The 19,100-nt window shown below is 44.7% G+C and overlaps 1 protein-coding gene across 1 annotated transcript in view; it reads right to left on the bottom strand.

Moving 5' to 3' along the window:
- The window catches only part of RCC1L (RCC1 like), a 47,574-nt gene that overhangs the window by 28,001 nt on the left and 473 nt on the right, over positions 1-19,100 (bottom strand). Inside the window, 6 exon segments of the mRNA XM_039508287.1 lie at positions 518-602; positions 2,493-2,544; positions 4,650-4,716; positions 5,613-5,741; positions 15,696-15,825; positions 18,325-18,582. Of these exon segments, the coding sequence (XP_039364221.1) occupies positions 518-602; positions 2,493-2,544; positions 4,650-4,716; positions 5,613-5,741; positions 15,696-15,825; positions 18,325-18,582 (721 nt within the window).

Here is a 19,100-nt window from a genome sequence, read left to right as displayed (position 1 = left end):
TTCCCCATTGCCACTTCTCATGTCTCACAATGGGTGTGGGGGGAGTCTTAACGTCAAACAGGGCCTAAAACTTAACAAGGCCAGAGGACATTCAAATTTCCCTTCTAGCTGTTCCACTGCCCTCATCCCCCCAAAAAATAAAAGGAATAGGCTCGGCTTATTCACAAAAGCAGCGAGCGTGTAGGGTATTGTCTATATACTGTATATATAACATATTTGTATCTTGCCTGTGTGGACAGAAAAGCGTTTCATGTCAAGGCGCACCAATATGTTGAGATGGGATCGCTATGACTATTTCAAGCACTATATAGCAATCCCATACCGATGCACTGGAGATAGAAAAATTCTCAAACAGGTTTTAACACAGGTGAGTTGCAATGTACCTTATCTCTACTTGCTACCACTATTAAATATCTGGCATTCTGTCTTACAGTCAGTTGAGCACAGCAAGCACTGTTCCAAGCTTTTACTAGTACTTGTTGGATTTACTCAGCTTCCACTTTTCTGAAAGGCCTACCTGTTTGTCCATCAGCTCCCCATCCACAGGAGTAAACCTCGCCCCTCTCAGTCCTGAACAGACTGTGATCCTGCCCACAGACGATCTACAGGCAAGTGAAAAGCTACGTCAGTTCATGTTGAGAATTAGTGCACTGTGACATCATGTGCGGACCTATGAATGTGGACCTCTTGTACTCAACATGCCCGTTCTCTTTAGCCAGAACTTGCCAATTTTTTGGCCTTCCGTCCAGAGCAAATACAACAGCTGCACGTGTGAGAGGGAAGGTCAAAACCACCCCAATACCGGCCTTGGTGAACACAGCAGAATTTTGGCTTTTGTCTGTAGTGAGCTCCTGAAGTGGAAATCTAATTTGTTGTGGAATTCTAAACAACACAGTGAACAGAGAGGCCCAAGCATGCAGTACCCCAACATCATAAAATGGCCTCAGCGAATGATAGAAGAGAACTCCATCACAACTGCTAAGACACCTCCCCCAGAATGGTATTTTCTGGCTCATGTAATGTCAGCTACACCGTGAAATTTGATTCTTTGACTTAAGAACTACGGCAACCTGGAATGTCCCTCTGCCGCTCCACATCTGTTCTGGAACTGATACTGTTTTACTCAATCCCAATACCCACGCCTGTCATGGGACTGGTATGAGCTATTCCAGTGATACTCAGACTGAGGCTCGCGAACCGCAAGTGGCTCTTTAATGTGTCCCCTGCCGCTCTTTGCAGCACATGACATTAAACACTGTGTGATTTAATTAACAACCAATCTGGATGCTTTTACTATTATTAACCAATTAAGTTATCAATTTAAACTAAATTATTAATTTGTTTGCTGTGAGAAAATATATTTATTTTATTTTTATTTTATATATATATATATATATATATATATATACACACACACACACACACACTAAATATACACACACACTAAGTATTTTATTTCCCTGTCATACTGTTTAAATTTGAATATCTAGTACTATAGTAAATTAAACAATGAATTCACACAACTGTGGCTCCCTTGGGTAATGCTAATCGCTAATTTGGCTCCTGAACCACTGAGGTCTGAGTATCACTGAGCTAGGGCCAAAATTTCCAAAGGCGAAGCCTAAAGTCACTCCTAAATCACTGGGTAAATTTTCAAGAACAATGAGCACCTAAGAGCTGACACCAATATCACAGGGAGCTAGGTGCTCAGCACACCTAGATTAAGAGTCTAAATGAGGATTTAGGCTTTTAACATTAAAGGACTTATTTTTTTAAAAATTTGGCCAAATATAATGGGGTCCTCTCCCACCCCACTGGCCTGGATTAGTTACCTTGCTGTCTAGGCGGTCACTTGGTGGATTTTATGGGGCAAATGTTCCCAAGTGCACACATGTAATCCAGGTAAATGGACATGTAAATGGCCAGCTGTGCAGGTGAACTGACCACTTTGTGCATGTAATTACTGCAGTTGCATGAAATAGCAGGGCGCTCATGTGTGCTAATTAGGTTTCACCCAATCCTAGAAATCCTCATCTAGAATCTGACCTTATGTGGAATCTGTTGGCAATTTACAGGGAGAATGGGCTCATGGTTAAGGCGCTGGATAGCACTTGGGACTTCACAAATGAAAGGTCTCAGTGCCCAATGCTGCAAACTGATGGTGGTAAAAGGAGAGGCAGCAGTCACAAAAGAGAAGGCCGAGATGACTGAGAAGTGGTCAGGGATAGGCCTCTCACAACAGATAATACTCTTAAATGCAGCCAAAGAAATTCAGCAGCAGAGGGTGCCCATCAACTAAGGTCTCATTTTTCCTGCTCCTATCTGGTCCTCCCAGGTATTCAGACCCAGCAAGGTCAATCACACTAGCTGGGCAGTGGGGAATTGCTCAAGCCACAAAGAATCAAGCAGTAGGGGCCCTTTCCCATTTTTGAAGACATCAGTTGACCGACCCCCATCCTCAGACAGGTTTTAGATTGAGAAAAGGCTCTTACCTGCACAACCCTGCCGTCAAACTTTCGCAGTCGGTGAATTAGATGGCTCTCACTACATCACCGGCAGAGAAAGAGGGGAAGATTTCAAGGGTTTGCAACTGAAACTTCCAGAGGCTTGCTCTCTGTCATAAACGTACAGCTACGGGTAGCATAAAATCCCTCTTGACCATGTAAAGGGTTAAGAAGCTCAGATAACCTGGTTGGCACCTGACCAAACGGACCAATAAGGGGAGAAGATACTTTCAAATCGGGGGGGTGTGGGGGGTTGTTTGTGTCTTTGTTTTGTTCTCTTCGAGTCAGTAAGGAACCAGGGCAGGAAAAATACATCTCCTTAAGCATATCTGGACTAAGCCTCTAGTATTGCAGAAATAGTAAGTAATAGCAAAGAAATGCGTTAGGTTATCTTTTGTTTTAGCTTGTGAATTTTCCCTGTGCTAGAGGGAGGTTTATCCCTGTTTTTGTAACTCTAAAACCCTGTTTTTTGCCTAGAAGGAAAATCCTCTGTGTTTCTGAATCTTTTGTTATTCTGTAAAGTACTTACCATCCTGATTTTACAGAGGTGATTCTTTTACCTTTTCTTTAATTAAAATTCTTCTTTTAAGAACCCGATTGATTGTTTCATTGTTCTATTGTTCACCTATACCAATTGGTGAGGAGATTATTCTCAAGCCTTCCCCGGGAAAGGGAGTCCTATTTCCCCCAAAATATTCCCCCAAGTGGTCCTTTTCCTGATTTTTTGTCTAAATCACTTGGTGGTGGCAGCATACTGTTCAAGAACAAGGTGGAACTTGTGCCTTGGGAAAGTTTTAACCTAAGCCGATAAAAATAAGCTTAGGGGGGTCTTTCATGCAGGTCCCCACATCTGTACCCCAGAGTTCAGAGTGGGGAAGGAACCCGACACACTCTTTGCAAAACATCTGGTGAAGACTCCCTTTCCCCATGTACTCAGAACACTTAAGACTATAGAGCACTTTCCATCTTCTGAAGGGAGGGAAATGATTTCCCCTTTTTATAGATTAGTTTAAGGGACTAGTCTAAAGCAACAGGAGTTCTACTTGGTAGAGATGGTACTTTTCTCTCAGGAGCTCCTGATTCCAGTCCCTAGATTATACCGCCTCTCCAAATTAATTTAGCACTAGTCTACCTGTTCTCACAGTACATTACCTGGCACTACAGTGGTAGGGATGGAGAAAAGCTGTACTAAAAACCTCCACTGGGGAAAGGAGTATAAAGTAAAGAAAATAGACCTGTAAGAGTAGAGAATGATAGTCTCAACTGAGGAGCCAAGCAAGGCAAGGTCGGTTTTGATTCTGTCACAACTGGTGAATAGAATTTTTAAGTACCCGTGAAGTATGGTTACCATCTAATGCTGGGAAGTGACCACTTTCCAGCATGAAGGCATCAAAGAACAACAAGCTAAAATACTGATTAGGCTTCCTTACGTTTACCGAGAGCATCTTACTTTGTGGATTAAGCACAGAATTAGGCATCAGCAGCTGCTGAGTTCCAGTCCATGCTCTGCCACAGCACCTGTGACTGTGAGTGAGAGAATCCCTTTGGCTCTGTCTCCCTGTCCACATACGGAGGGATAACAATACTGCCCTCTCCTCCCAGGGGGGTTTGGAGAATTACTGTCTATATGGGATGTTTCATTCCATAAAGCCCTACCTAAGTGCCTATTACTATTGCTCCTTCCCCAGCTGTAGATTCAGACTGTGCTGTAAAAGGACTTGCTGTTCAGGGTCAAATGCTTGTTTCTACCATTTTGATTATATACACACTGACACACCTGGGCACTATCACCATCTGGGAGGCTAAAGATTGAAAACTGGCTGCAAATCACACGGGTCTTGAACTGTTTATGTAATTTGGTATTTTCTTGCTAACGTCTGTGGAAAAGGAAGCCAGCTGCTTATGCCTGTTTTATATCTCAAGAGCATGGTGACCCCACAGTGCTCGGGCCCTGTGAGGCTTTACCCACAGTCCCAGTGGAGGGTTAGACCTCCCAGGCATGAATGGTTAGTTTTTGGACCGGGCAACCTTGACCAATGTCCTTTCACAGTCACCTTTCCCCACCTAGCTCTAATTGAAAATTAATTATAGGATATATTCTATTATGCAAAAATAAAGGATATGAATTTGGAGGGGTATTCTCACCTGTAAATTTCACCTTCAATAACTTTTCGGCCACACTGCCCATAGGAATTGTTGCCCATGCTGAAGACTGAAAAATAACAATTGCCTTTATGTGACTTCCATTTAGCGATGAGAGTTAATATCAAGCATTTATTCTCTCACAGATGTTGGCTCCTAACTGCAACATGGCCTGCAAAATCCCAACATATACCCAAAATGCTTAGCTCTTAAGCACCCACAAGATGATTTTGAACCATCTCACCAGGGTTCACCTAAATATGAGAGATTCAAGACATTTCAGGCAACAATGTCTAAGCAGTAATGTCATATGCACCGTACTGGTACCTGGAGGCTAGTGCCCATTCCTTCATAATTGACTAGCTCGTTCCACTGTTGCCTAGGAGATTTAGAAATAAGATCAGCATTTCCACAGAAGCACTAAATCAAGTGATCAATTCTCCCAGGGATCAACGGCTGCACTGGGATGCTAAATATTGCGCTGAAGTTGGTGTGCTAAAGAATTCTCAGGACAGTTGAGAGCCAGTCTACACAGGCGTTCCTCTATATAGAGGCATATTAATTCATTACATTTATGAATGCAACATTCTACCCAGACAAGTAGCACTTAGAGGTTTCACAAAGAAAATGCCACAGCTGTTCGAAACCTGAATTAGAAAATACATCCAGCTGAAAAAGACAAAATACCCTACACTTAATAAGCCCCAGGGCTAGACAAACCAACCATATTTTAGAATACTTGCAGTACAAAAACATCTACATCTCATGCCAGATGGAACGCAGAATGCAAAGAAGATTTAAGCTTAGAGCTTTTCCTCCACTGAACAATCCTGCTTTAAGGGTTGAAAACACACTTCCACGTGCCATATTTATACAGTCAGGTGTGGGTTCAGCTTTTAAGGAAAGAAAAGAGAAAAGACTTGAGCAATCTGTTGTCCCTTGCCACCATTATAAGTGATACTGTACCTCCTTCCTTGTCCGTCAGGATCAGGGAATGAGCTCTTCCGCAAGACACCTGCAAGATCCGAGTCTCCTGGGGAGTGTCCAGTGGTAATGGAATGGGAGATGGTTCCAAGACATACTCATAGCTTTTAGCTTTAAGAAGGAACAGACAAATCAGAAATTAACAGCTTCTACAAACTGAATTTGGTGTGTATTTGCTGGTGGATTGTATTTATAAACACACATTGCCAGACAGGCTCCTATGATAGGTAAAAGACAATTTATGATCCAGAAAGCAAAGATCCTAACCAGAGTCAAGGGGTGACCTGGATCTATCTCATACTAAATGCTAATAGGAAAGGCTTGGAAACAGCAAGCACTGGATTCTGCTCAGTAAGCAATTCACAGAATGCAGGAGTTTGGTGGCATTAGATTTTTAGGCAGCCACATTCAGGGAATTTGAAATTTTCATTTCAGCAAAGCAGTAAAGCATGTTGGATGGATTACTGATGAGCTTGAAGTTAAGCATGTGCTTAACTACTTTGCTGAACTGGGGGCTTTGTGACTCCGACACAATGGGAGAAAACATCCAAAGTCAGTGTGGAAGGTGAATAGGGAGCCTCATGACACCATACTTAAAGCATAGCAGATTAAAATTCCTCTAGGAAAAAGGAATACAAGGAACAGGCAGCAGCAAATGTGGCTTCACAAGGAATCAAAGATGTAAAGGTTTTTTTAAATATTGTACTAGAAATGAAAGAGTTGGTAACTCAACAAAATATACAATTAGTTTAGGCCATGAGGGAAAAGAAAAAAGCAGCAAAAATGCAAAATATAATTAGTGCTAGGCAAAAGGTTAAAGGGAGATGAAGAGCTTTTACAAATGTATCAAAGGAAGAAATTATACTAGAGGGAAAATGACTCCCTTAAGATCAGACTGCGATATCTTTACTCACAGTGAGTAGAAGTACCTTACGCCACAAGTCATCCCACTGATTGACTAGGATCTCTTGTACGGCTAGATACCCTCTTTGTAGGTATCAACAATCTGGATCTTAGTGACTGGAGGGGGCTTGCAATGCAAATAGGAAATGCAATACAGGAGACTGCCTACACAGAGGCAGGTTTCACCGGGAAATAGCCATTCTATCGCTCTCTAATGCGGCCACATCAGCATCTAAATTCCAGAAGACAGGCTGGAGGGAGTTCTGAGACTTAAACTACACTACAAAGCTAGGTCAGCCAGAAGTGTGTTTAAAAAAAAAAAAAAAATCTCATCCCCTAATGAACATCGTGATGCTGGCAGAACAGGTGCCGGCTCATGCCAAAATCCCCATGTCTCAATTGAACACTGACGCAAACATAGCTGGAATGAGGCTGACTCACCTGTATGTTAATATTGTTAAAATCATTCTAATACCTATAAGAACATGTTTAGTGTTTAGGCTTTATTAAATGGTTGTGAGTTGCTGCATGCATTAATCTAACTTACAGCATCTGTATCCCATACAGTAAGGTAATATTTGTAAGCCTCTGTGACTCTATGTAAATCACCAGACAGGAGAGAGATATTAATTAGTATGAAGTGCTGATCTGCAACACAAGATGTTATGTCCTTCCCAACAGGAAAGGCCCATCAACACCAGACAGACTATTGCGGGATGTTAAAGAGGACAAAAAGACTTGTTCTGCTCTCCTCCCATGCAGACAGAATCATAGATTATTAGAGCTGGAAGGGACCTCAGGAGATCATCTAGTCCAACCCCCTGCTCAAAGCAGGACCAATCCCCAACTAAATCGCCAAATGGCCCCCTCAAGGATTGAACTCACAACCCTGGGTTTAGCAGGCCAATGCTCAAACCACTGAGCTATCCCTCTGCCCATGAGTCATGCAAGTGGATTCCTCCTGTCAGCTGAGTTTGCAGCTCAGAGCACATGGCAGCAGGGGATGAAAACACCAAACAAAAGGAACTAGGCATCTCTACGCTGCTTCAACTGGGGGGGCAGGGGGGAGAGAGAGAGAAGAGGGAAAGGATCGTCTAGGCATAAGAGAGCCTGAGCTGCTTAGCCTGGGTTAGCTCTAACGGATATACAGAGCTTGCTTATTGTAGAAGCGTCTATTACCTTTTGAAACACATGACTGATTCTCATGTGTGTGTATGTTCACCTGGTTTCACTTGGTAAATAACTCATTTCCTTCTCCTATCTAATCAATCTTCTTATAATTTTTATAGGCTTGGTTACAAGTGTTGTCACTGGTGTGAGATCTAAGGTGCAGGTGACCTGGAGTAAGCGACTGGTCCTTTGGGACTGGGAGTAACCTGAATATTGCTGTGACTCTTGCTGTAAGGAACCATCTGTCACAGAGACACGCTCACGTGGGTGGCAAGATAGATCAGAGTACCAAGGAGACTGCCTGTGACTCCAAGTTAAGGCTGTTATAGAGCCTGAGGAGTTTACACTTGACAACTGATTGGTGAGATTTAAGTATATAAGTCACAACCAATCTGGGGCTTGTGTCCTGGTTCCTAACAGTCTGCCCTGAGGTTGGTGCTGCCACTCTTGAGCCACTACAGGCAGCATTACAGTTATGTCAGCTAGAAGCGTGGGGGGGGGGGGGGGGGGGAGGGAGAAACATGCTGGCAAAACCCGTGGGGTAGACACACCTGCCGCCAGAACAGTGCTACTGATGGTTTAGTGAATATTGTTCAGGGAGATGTAGCTAGACCAGCGCACACACACAAAAACCTTTTGGCCTCCACTAGGGGGCTCTGTCAGCAAAGCTATACCAGCAAAGGCTCCATTGTGCACACAAGCCCAGAGAAGAGCAACCAAAGTGATCAGATAGCTGGAGAGGAAAGAGTACGAGGGCTAAATATTTATAGCTTGCCCTGGAGTTGGTTGGGGGGGGGGGAGATGATATCAGTCTAATAAAATTGAAGGATGTAATTACCCAGGATGGAGAAGAATCATTTAGTGTGGTAACTGAGGCATAACTAGAAGTAATGGGATGAAGTTAAAGGGAAATTTAGGCTGAATATCAAGAGAAAGATTCCTAACTGCGAGACCTCAGACTGGGGTGCTTCAGTCAGCAGCCATGCTCTAAACGGGAAAGCATATAACTCTGCATTAGAATCCCCCAACTTATGGATGAGGCAATGAACCAATGAAATGGATGGTACTTGACGATTCCATGAACAATGATGTTTTCCCAGAAGATGAGAAGAGACGCATCTTAGAAAAAGCTCAAACATGCCTGGAAGCATTTGAAGATGGAGTTAAGTGAGTAGGTGCCTAGACTGTGGTGTTTGTTTTAAAGAGACTTTTAGGTACCGGCCTAATGCCCCCCAAACCAGCTGAGGGAGAGGGGAAAGGAGGCAGAGGCCTCCTGTGAAACCTGTAGCTTGGCAGTTTGGATACTCAGCCAGGCTGTAGGCAAGGCTGGTGTAATTCCCCCACGTGCCTAAGAAGAAGGGATTTGAACAGGCATCTGTCAAGTGAGTGCCCTTATTACTGCACTAAGGATCACTCCATCCTCAGCAGCACAGCTTAGTAACCAGACCTCTACACTCTAGGGGACTGCTCAGCATTTACTCTTTATTTGGACCAATTAATTGCTAATTAAAGTGGAACAGCTTCAGGAGGAAAGCCTGAGGGAGCCCCACACCAGGACCCCACCTAGCCCAGAACTTCTGAGATGGCTGTTGACATCCCACCAGGCAGGCAGAAGGGGAATTGAACAAGAGAAGAAGAGCAACCCACATCACAAGATCCCTTAGTTCAGCACTCAGGGCATGCACTTGCGAGATAGCAGATCCCAGTTCACATCCCTTCTCAGTCGGTAGACTGGGGAATCAAAGCAGACTCACCCCCACCCCAGGTGAGTGCCCTAACCAAAGGGTAAAAGTGAGGAGGCAGAGGCACCTCTGCTGAGGACACTGATCTAAGAAGAAGTGACAGATCGCTGTTCAAATCCCAGCTCCTCCTGAAGCCAGGAGAGGAAACTGACCCAGGCTCTGCCAGATCCCAGGTGAATACACTAACCATTAAGCTAAACATTATAAAAGAGGCCCTGGCCTCCCCAACTGCCTTGTGTGGTATTAGGCGCCCACCCAATTGAGCCCCCAAGGGAAGATAAGCAGCACAATGGTTTGAGAATCATGCTGGGGCTTAGGCATGAGGCTCATAGGATAAGAGGAAAGGTCGTCTCACAGATCAGTAACTGGCTAAAAGATAGGAAACAAAGCGTAGGAATAAATGGTCAGCTCTCAGAATGGAGAGGGGTAAACAGTGGCATCCCCTAGGGGTCTGTACTGGGACCAGTCCTAGTCAATATTTTCATCAATGAGCTGGGAAAGGGGGTAGCGGGATTGGGAGACTGTGCAGTTGCATACCTCGATGATGTGGCCATTTTTTCTGATTCATGGCCCCAACACCTAGAACATTTGAAACTGGTTTTTGAGCGCATCAGGCAGGCAGGACTAACTGTTAAGGCCAAAAAGTGTCAAATAGGCCAAAACAGAGTGACTTACCTAGGACACCAGGTGGGTCAAGGAACCATCAACCCCCTACAGGCCAAGGTGGAGGCTATCCAACAGTGGCCTGTCCCAAGGTCAAATAAACAGGTCCAATCCTTCTTAGGTTTGGCCGGATATTACAGGCGATTTGTACCACACTACAGCCAAATCGCTGCCCCACTAACTGATCTGACCAGGAAAACCCAGCCAAATGCAGTTAAGTGGACTGATGAGTGTCAAAAAGCCTTTACCCAGCTTAAGGCGATGCTCATGTTGGACCCTGTATTAAGGGCCCCGGACTTTGACAAACCCTTCCTAGTTACCACCGATGCATCTGAACGTGGGGTAGGAGCGGTACTAATGCAGGAAGGACCGGATCACAACTTCCATCCTGTCGTGTTTCTCAGCAAGAAACTGTCTGAGAGGGAAAGCCACTGGTCCATCAGTGAAAAAGAATGTTTCGCCATTGTATATGCCCTGCAAAAGCTACGCCCATACGTTTGGGGCCGGCAGTTCCAGCTACAAACTGACCATGCTGCGCTAAAGTGGCTTCACACCAACAAGGCAAACAACAAGAAACTTCTCCGCTGGAGCTTAGCTCTCCAAGACTTTGACTTTCACATTCAGCACATTTCAGGAGCTTCCAACAAAGTTGCTGATGCACTCTCTCGTGAAAGTTTCCCAGAATCAAGTGGCTAAAAACTGTTCTTAACATGTTTTCATGCTTTGTAGTCTATGTGATTGTGCATGTGTTTTATTACTCTGTTTGTTTACAGTTCTAGGAGGAAATCGCCGCCAGTGGATCCCACTGTAGCGATTTGGGGGGCGTGTCATGAATAGTTAGTAAAGGGTTAAAAATAGTACCTGGTAGGCACCTGACCTGAGGACCAATCAGGGAAGAGAATTTGAAATTCCTGGGAGGGAATTTTTTCCCTCTGTGTGTGTGTTTTGTTGTCTTTGGCCGTTTGGAGTTACAAGAGTCCAGATGTTTTAATCAAGTCTACCAGCTTCCACCTTTCTGAACTAATTTCTTCTAGTCAAGATAGTGAGTATTAGAAAGATCCTTTGTGTCCTTATCTAATAATCCTATGTTTGCAATTCTGTGTGTTTGTTATTGATTATTCTTAATTCTGCTTGTACTGGTTGTACTGAGAAAGAGAGAGGATTCTCTCCAGAACTTAGCAAGGTTATACCCTATGAGTGTCCAGCTTGGACTCATAGAGATTCTGTATTTTCTTGTTTTTCTTTTAATAAATTCTTTCTATAAAGATTTGATTAAATCCCTTCTACTGTGGATCGGGGAAGGGGCTAAGACACTCTCTCTCAGTGATTCACAGAGTTGAATCGGTGTATATCTCTCCAGAGTGGCTAGGAGAGAGGGAGGGGGGGAAGTGGGCTGCTTCCCTGTGTGTGTGAGATTCAAGGAGTTGAATCAAGGTATCTCTCTCTCCGGAGCAGGCTGGAGAGAGGGAAGAAAGGGGAGGGGGAAGGTTCCTCCTCTGTGAGTTGATCTGTGTTCCCAGGGAGTGTCTTTGAAGGGAGACAGGGGGGAAACAGGGGTGTCCCGGCCCACGTAATTGACCGAGGTGGTGGCAGCAAAAGGGGAGACCTACCCTAGGATTTTGGGGTGGGGGAAGACATGCGGGTCCTCACTTTGAAACCCCCCAGTTTCAAGTGAGGGTAGACTCTGACAGGGGGTAAACTGAGGTGGCAAAATTTGCAGATACAAAAAGTACCCAAGATAGTTGAGTCCAAAACAGACTACAAAGATCTCACAAAACTGTGTGACTGGGCAACAAACTCACAGATAAAATTCAATCTTGATAAATGCAAAGGTACACACATTGGAAAACATAATCCCAACTATACGTATAAAATGAAGGGGTCCGAATTAGCTGTTACCGCTCAAGAAAGATGTTGGTATCATTGCAGACAGTTCCCTGAAAACATGCACTCAATGTGCAGTGACAGTCAAAAAAACAAACAGAATGTTGGGAACCATTAAGAAAGGGATAGATAATAAGACAGAAAATATCATATTGCCACTATATAAATCCATGGTACACCCACATCTTGAATGCTGTGTGCAGATGTGGTCACCTCATCTCAAAAAAGATATTGAAATTGGTTCAGAAAAGGGCAACAAAAATTATTTGGGGTATGGAACAGCTTCCATATGAAGAGAGAGTAAAAAGACTGGGACTTTTCAGCTTGGAAAAGAGACCACTAAAGGGAGATATGATAGAGGTCCATAAAATAATGACTGGTGTGAAGAAAGTAAATAAGGAAGCGTTATTTACCCTTTTACATAACACAAGAACTAGGGGGTCACCAAATGAAATTAACAGACAGCAGGTTTAAAAACAAAGGGAAATATTTCTTCACACAACGCACAGTGAACCTGTGGGATTCTTTGCCAGAGAATGTTGTGACAGCCAAATCTATAAAAGGGTTCAAAAAAGAACTAGATACGTTCATGGAGGATAGGTCCATCAATGGCTATTGGGCAGGATGGTGTCCCTAGCCTCTGTTTGCCAGAAGCTGGGAATGGGTGACGGGATGGATCACTTGATGATTACCTGCTCTGTTCATTCCCTCTGGGGCACCTGGCATTGGCCATTGTCAGAGGACAGGATACTGGGCTGGATGGACCTTTGGTCTGACTCAGTAAGGCCATTCTTATGTTCACGTGCACAGAGGCAGAAACGCAGGGGCTAGGGAATTTTTAGAGCAAAAACTTAGGCACTGACAGGGTTGGGAAGCAGCTGTGCAGGGCTTTTGTGAATTGCGGTGGTGCCTAGGCACCCAAGTCCCTTTATAGCTCTAGTTATGTGCGCTCATGGTGTGGAGTGAGTGTACCCACTCCTAGCTCCTCGAATTCCACTCTGAGTGCCTCTAGCAAGAGCTGAGCACACGCCCCAGCTCAGCACTGCAGGCCTGCTGCATCAGCGCTATCTGTAGCTCCAACTGCTGGAGTTCTCCGGCTAGTTTGACCCATTGCAAAAACAGATCGGGGGAAGTGCAGGCTCTAGTCACCAGGGGACCCCAGAGCTGTAGCCCAGATGCTGCTCTGGGTCTTCATCTGGCAGAGCAGTTCTCAAGCCAACCTGGCTCTGCGTTTGCATGTTGGAGCACTTTACCGTTAAACACAGCTCATTTGCTGGGAGAGGGAGGGAGCTGGATCTCAGAAGTCCCTTAACCATGACTTTAAATTTGCACCACAAATGGTACCCAAGACCTTCTACTAGCATACAAATTTCCAAGCCTATCTGACTCTATGAACTTTAGCACACTTTGAAAGTTTACCCTTAAACAGCAATGCTACTGCAGCCTGTGTGGGGCTCTGGCACCCGTTGGCGTTCCCTGTCTTGCTCACAGGAGCACCACTTTGTAAAACCAAACTGAAAATCTACTAATGTTTGGATTATTGGAGTTGGAGCTATGGGTTGGCCAGCTCAGGGGAAGGCTAGTAAGATACGTTCATTGTGCACACTGATAATTTTCCCCTAGCTTTGTGCAAAAATGATTTCTTTCCATCCCAAGAACAAGCATGAAATATCAGCTGCAGTGTTTCAGTAACCTACCTGCCTGCTGTCATTTATCTGCCTGCTCCCATTGCCTACACTGGGCAGAAACACTCAGACCCGATCACTCCTCAAAGATGATACAACAGTCTAGAAGGGAACCGAATCTCTGCCTGTTGGTGATTTATACATTAGGACCATTACTTTGAATTCAGGGCATGGAAAGACCTGATGTAACCAGAGGGTTAATGAAGGGTGGAGGGATAGCTCAGTGGTTTGAGCATTGGCCTGCTAAACCCAGGATTGTGAGTTCAATCCTTGAGGGGGCCTCTCAGGGATCTGGGGCAAAAATCAGTACTTGGTCCTGCTAGTGAAGGCAGGGGACTGGACTCGATGACCTTTCAGGGTTCCTTCCAGTTCTATGAGATAGGTATATCTGCATATATATATTAACTAAGCAGTAGCTGAATCAAGTAGCCTTTGCTCAGTAGCACGAGCAAGATTTGAAGGTAGGTAACTGCAGCTTTTTCAGTCAGCAGCCTACGTCTCAGTGGTGTTTTTATTTTACAGTGGTAAGAAGCAAGCATCTCTGCATAATGTGTATTATGAGTTGTTTGCTAAGAACAAAACCAGTGAGAAACTGCCACCAACAACGGTTCCTTCAGGCAGCACCTGAAATGTGCAAATTATCAGTCAGGCTCATGCAACAGTACAATATCTTTATGTGTCGTGTCAACAATGGATGACTGATAACTAGCCCAGGACATCTTGTTCCTAAAATGATGGTGCTGCCACCGGCACCAGAAGCCATCCTTACTTTTGGGCAGTGTAGCTGTGAGAGTACCTGTGCAACAAGGAGGTGCAAAGGCCGCAGGGAAGATTTCATGTGCTCCAATGCATGCAGCTGTGACGGTGACGAGTGTAGCAACAGAGTACTGAACACACCCCGCACAGATTCTGAGGGGGAGTAAACATGTTTCAACTATCTGCAAATTACTGCGACTATTTTTGTGAGTAAATATAGCATGAAGGGGTGTTGCATTAGACATTCAGTAGCCAATAGTCAGATGCATGGGTTACATAAGAGTACGCGGTTATACTTTGTTACTCACGCGATATATTCATACAAGACATTCTTCAGCCCTTCTATTGAGAGTCTTTACTGTTATATAAGAAGTTTACACGTATTGTCATTGTATTCAGTGCTAGTAAGAAGATCATTACAGTTGTACCATGTGTGCTTTAGACTTTCATCTCTGGCCAGGCAGACAACATCAAAAATATGTTTTATAATTAGGGAGCAGGGGGGTCTTGTCTGCGTAATTTAATAAAGACAGCAGAAAGATAAAGCTTTTGTCAAATCAGACCATTCTCCAAATAACGACAAGCTCATACTGTCATATGACTAGCCTTTTGCTTTAACGAAAGACCAAAAAAAGTATGGGAAACGTGCACCAATATATCATCTGGGACTAAATATTTACCAAGCCTTCCATAGCAATACTATTTTGAGTACATAGTTGCAGTCTCAATTGTATTTAGAAGCTATCTGCCAATTTGGGGCAACATTAAACTATGTTTCCATGAGTTAAGGCCCTTTTTGTGATTTTATGATTTGTTCGGATTGGATGCCCAATAATGTTAAAACATGACATGACACAGAAAAACGGCACCACTTCCAGCATCTACAACCACTCTGGCAATGACCACCAAATATGTGCCTCCCGTGTGGTAGCAAAGACATTTTCCTAGCTGATGGGTTTGCCCAAAATGGGTCTGGGCTGGTACACTACAAATACAAAATACATTTATAAAACCACTCCATGGACAGAACTAAATTCTTTACATGACAGAATTCTGAAAAACCCTCTCAGCCACCAACACTGCAACTCAATCATAGTCTCCTCCCCATCCCCACTGGCTCTCCACCCCCCAGGAAATGCCTAGGACACTCTTTCTTAAAGGTCACCCAACTCCCTTGCGATTTAGACTTCTAGAAACATCTGCAAGTTTTCCAATAGCTTATTTCTGACCCCTCAAATCCCTACAAGAGCCGAGATGCTTACTTTGATCCTTCCTGCTTCTCTGAAAGCCAAGCTGAGAATCCTTGTTCAGCCCCATGCCCCAAACTTTGGTAATGTCAGTGGTTTTTGAGGATATTAGCGTGAAGCCATAGCCACATGCTGCAGAGGATATCTTTAAGAAAGAAGCAAAACATTGAGTTATAAATCTGCTTTGGAAAATTGAAGCTAATTTGATTTTATAAACTCAGAATCATGTTTATTTAGACCACTGCCCCCAATTCATGGCAAAGGAGTCTTCTGGGTACAGCCTTTACCAGAGGGTCATCAATAGTCCTTATGCTGTTGGGGTTTAAGAATAAAACTCAAACAGCTGCTAGACAAGCTTCTAAACCAGGGGTTCTCAAACTGGGGGTCGGGACCCCTCAGGGGGTCACGAGGTTATTACGTGCGGGGGGGAGGGGGTCGTGAGCTGTCAGGCTCCACCCCAAGCCCCGCTTTGCCTCCAGCATTTATAATGGTATTAAATATATAAAAAAGAATTTTTAATTTATAAGGGGGTAGGGGGTCACACTCTGAGGGTTGGTATGTGAAAGGTGTCACCAGTAAAAAAGTTTGAGAATCACTGTTCTAAACACTTCTTCATTTTAGCGACTAGTCCAATAGTACTGTTTGTTGTTAAAGACACAGCCTGATCTAAGCTTAAAAATCAGATCAACCTAGCTATGTGGCATTGGGCTGTGAAAATTTCTCACCCTGATCACTGTAGTTAGGGTGACCTAACTCCCAGTGTAGACACGGCTAGATCAACAGAATCATTTTTCCATCATCTTAGGGCTAGTCTACACTAGCAGCACTTGGGGAAAAAACCACCTTCATGAGAGGCGTTGCTCCCAGCGCTGATGCCCAGTCTACATCGGCGCTGAAACTTGCTTCGCTCGGGGGGGGGGACCCCTGAGCGAGAAATTCAACACCCCTGAGCAGCGTTCTAAATTGCCAATGTAGACAAGCCCTTTGCTACTACCTCTTGATGGGTAAAAAAACATTCCGTCAACATGGGAAGCATCTATACTACAGTTCTATTGTGGCACAGCTGCACCACCATAGCTCTGCCACTGTGGCAGCTGTAGTCTAGACATGACCTAAGCAGTACGTATAAGTTTTGCTATGTCATCGTCATGTCTGTGGAATGTACGAAACAACCCCAAAGTAGTCCAGACTAAGAGACACTATGCACTGCTGACCCGATTCTTCTTGCTTCTTTTCTGAATAAAATCGAGGATGAAAATTAATTCTAAACTTTTTTTTTTTAATGCTTCAGTAATAGCACTGTATGGACACAGTACTCAGGTGCAAGTTTAACACTCTAGGAAGTAATGACTAGTGCCAGATTCTGGACAGCCCAGGCTAGATTTAAGACCAAAAAGCTGTTCATCTTGATAAGACTAGAGCTCTATCAATACACCTAAATTCACAAATGCAGCAACCCCTGCAGTCCAGTCTTGGAACACTTGGTGGAGCGTCAGTCATACAAACAAAAGAATGAGAAGCAGAACTCTTCCACTTAAGCACAATTTGAATAGCAGAAACTAACAGGATTTTGTTTTCTAAACTAGTAAGTAGTTGGATTTAAAAATAAAAATAAAGACTAAAAAACCATTTACATAAATTTAAGCCCTCCTTGGGCAGAGTGCAAGCCAACAAGCATTAGGCTAAAGGAGATGAATGAATTTAAACAACTTCTTTAAGATGGGTTTCTAATTTCTTCACAGTGCAAAGGTACAAAAAAGTAACTGACTATGGGGATACTTTTCTTCTGGGGGGGTTAAAGGAAACCCTGAGCTCTCTAGCACTGCCATTTCCCACGTCTCTGTTATGGCTCTGGCAATATAATATATACTATGCTAAAGCTCTCTAGACAGTGTACAAACTCCATGGGGCACGTACCATCATGTGTGTTTCCACAAGTCCAAGAACAATGGAATCCCATTCCTGATGGGAGCCTCTAAGTACTATCCCAGTGCAAATAATAAACAATGATAGATAGGTATGAGACAAACTCTCCTTAGGCATATTGACTCAGCTACATTAACAACAATGGAATTAAGGTAAAACTGTTAAATTATCCCCCAAAAGCGTCATATTTTAGGCCAGACACTGCCAAGTCTGATTCACTGAGATACAATACATCCACTGATTTTACCATTTTAAGGAAGTTTTTAAAATCACTTTCTTATAATGAATATGTTGCGCTACATTTTTCAACATGGCGTTTAAAACCTCAGACCTTATCGCTTTCATTCAAACTGGCTGAGAGTCCTGTTACACTGAGTTAGCATTAACAGTCCTTTGACCTTAGCAATTATGTCTCACTAAAACACAGAAAATATCCTCATCACCAGAGAAAAGGTTTTACTACTTTAAAATAAATCCCCCTGAAGAAGGAAAAAAAAAAAAATCAGAGGCAGGAATAAATAAAATGATTAGGCCAAAGCCTGAGGTGCTAATTTTGCAGCTGGTCCCTTCCACTATAATGAGCTGAGCCAAACAATCAAGACAAAACCCCTGTGATCATGGGGGAAGTTAGGATCTGAACATGTTAACTTGGACACATCTCCACCCCAGAGTGTCCTTCCAATAATACTTAATGGGCCTCCCAGCTCTTCTCACTCACCTTCTCAGCTGTGTCCAGGCGGTAGGGTGTGGGCTGTATCCTCCGGCGCTTTTTCCAGACTGCATCAGGCTTAACAAAGCTGGGGATCCCGAGGGCCCCAGCATGACAGAAACCCCAGACAAACACCCTCTCCTTCCGCTTGGACCTCTCCCCCACGTACTGAAAAACTGGGGCAGAGTCCTCAGCTTCTCTCACTTCTCTGCTGCTCCTGGTCTTGGCTGCCTTGGCAAAGCCTCGGGAGAGACCTTGCAGCAGCAGCTCCCTCTGGGGCCCCAATAACCCCCTCTGGGGCCCCAGCACCTGCAGCCCCCTCTGACCTACCTGGGACCCCCCTGACCCTCTCTGGGGCCCCAGCACCTGCAGCCCCCTCTGACCTACCTGGGACCCCCCTGACCCTCTCTGGGGCCCCAGCACCTGCAGCTCCCTCTGACCTACTTGGGACCCCCCTGACCCTCTCTGGGGCCCCAGCACCTGCAGCTCCCTCTGACCTACCGGGGACCCCCCTGACCCTCTCTGGGGCCCCAGCACCTGCAGCCCCCTCTGACCTACCGGGGACCCCCCTGACCTCCTCTGGGGCCCCAGCACCTGCAGCCCCCTCTGACCTACCTGGGACCCCCCTGACCCGCTCTGGGGCCCCAGCACCGGCAGCTCCCTCTGACCTCCCTGGGGCCCCCCGGCCCCGCGCTGGGGCCCCAGCACCTGCAGCCCCTCTGACCTACCGGGACCCCTGACCTCTCTGGGGCCCCAGAACATGCAGCACCCTCTGACCAACCTGG

This window comes from Mauremys reevesii, linkage group 20, assembly GCF_016161935.1.
Source record: "Mauremys reevesii isolate NIE-2019 linkage group 20, ASM1616193v1, whole genome shotgun sequence".
Classification (NCBI taxonomy): Eukaryota; Metazoa; Chordata; order Testudines; family Geoemydidae; genus Mauremys; species Mauremys reevesii.
This window is presented reverse-complemented; position numbering and strand designations above follow the sequence as displayed.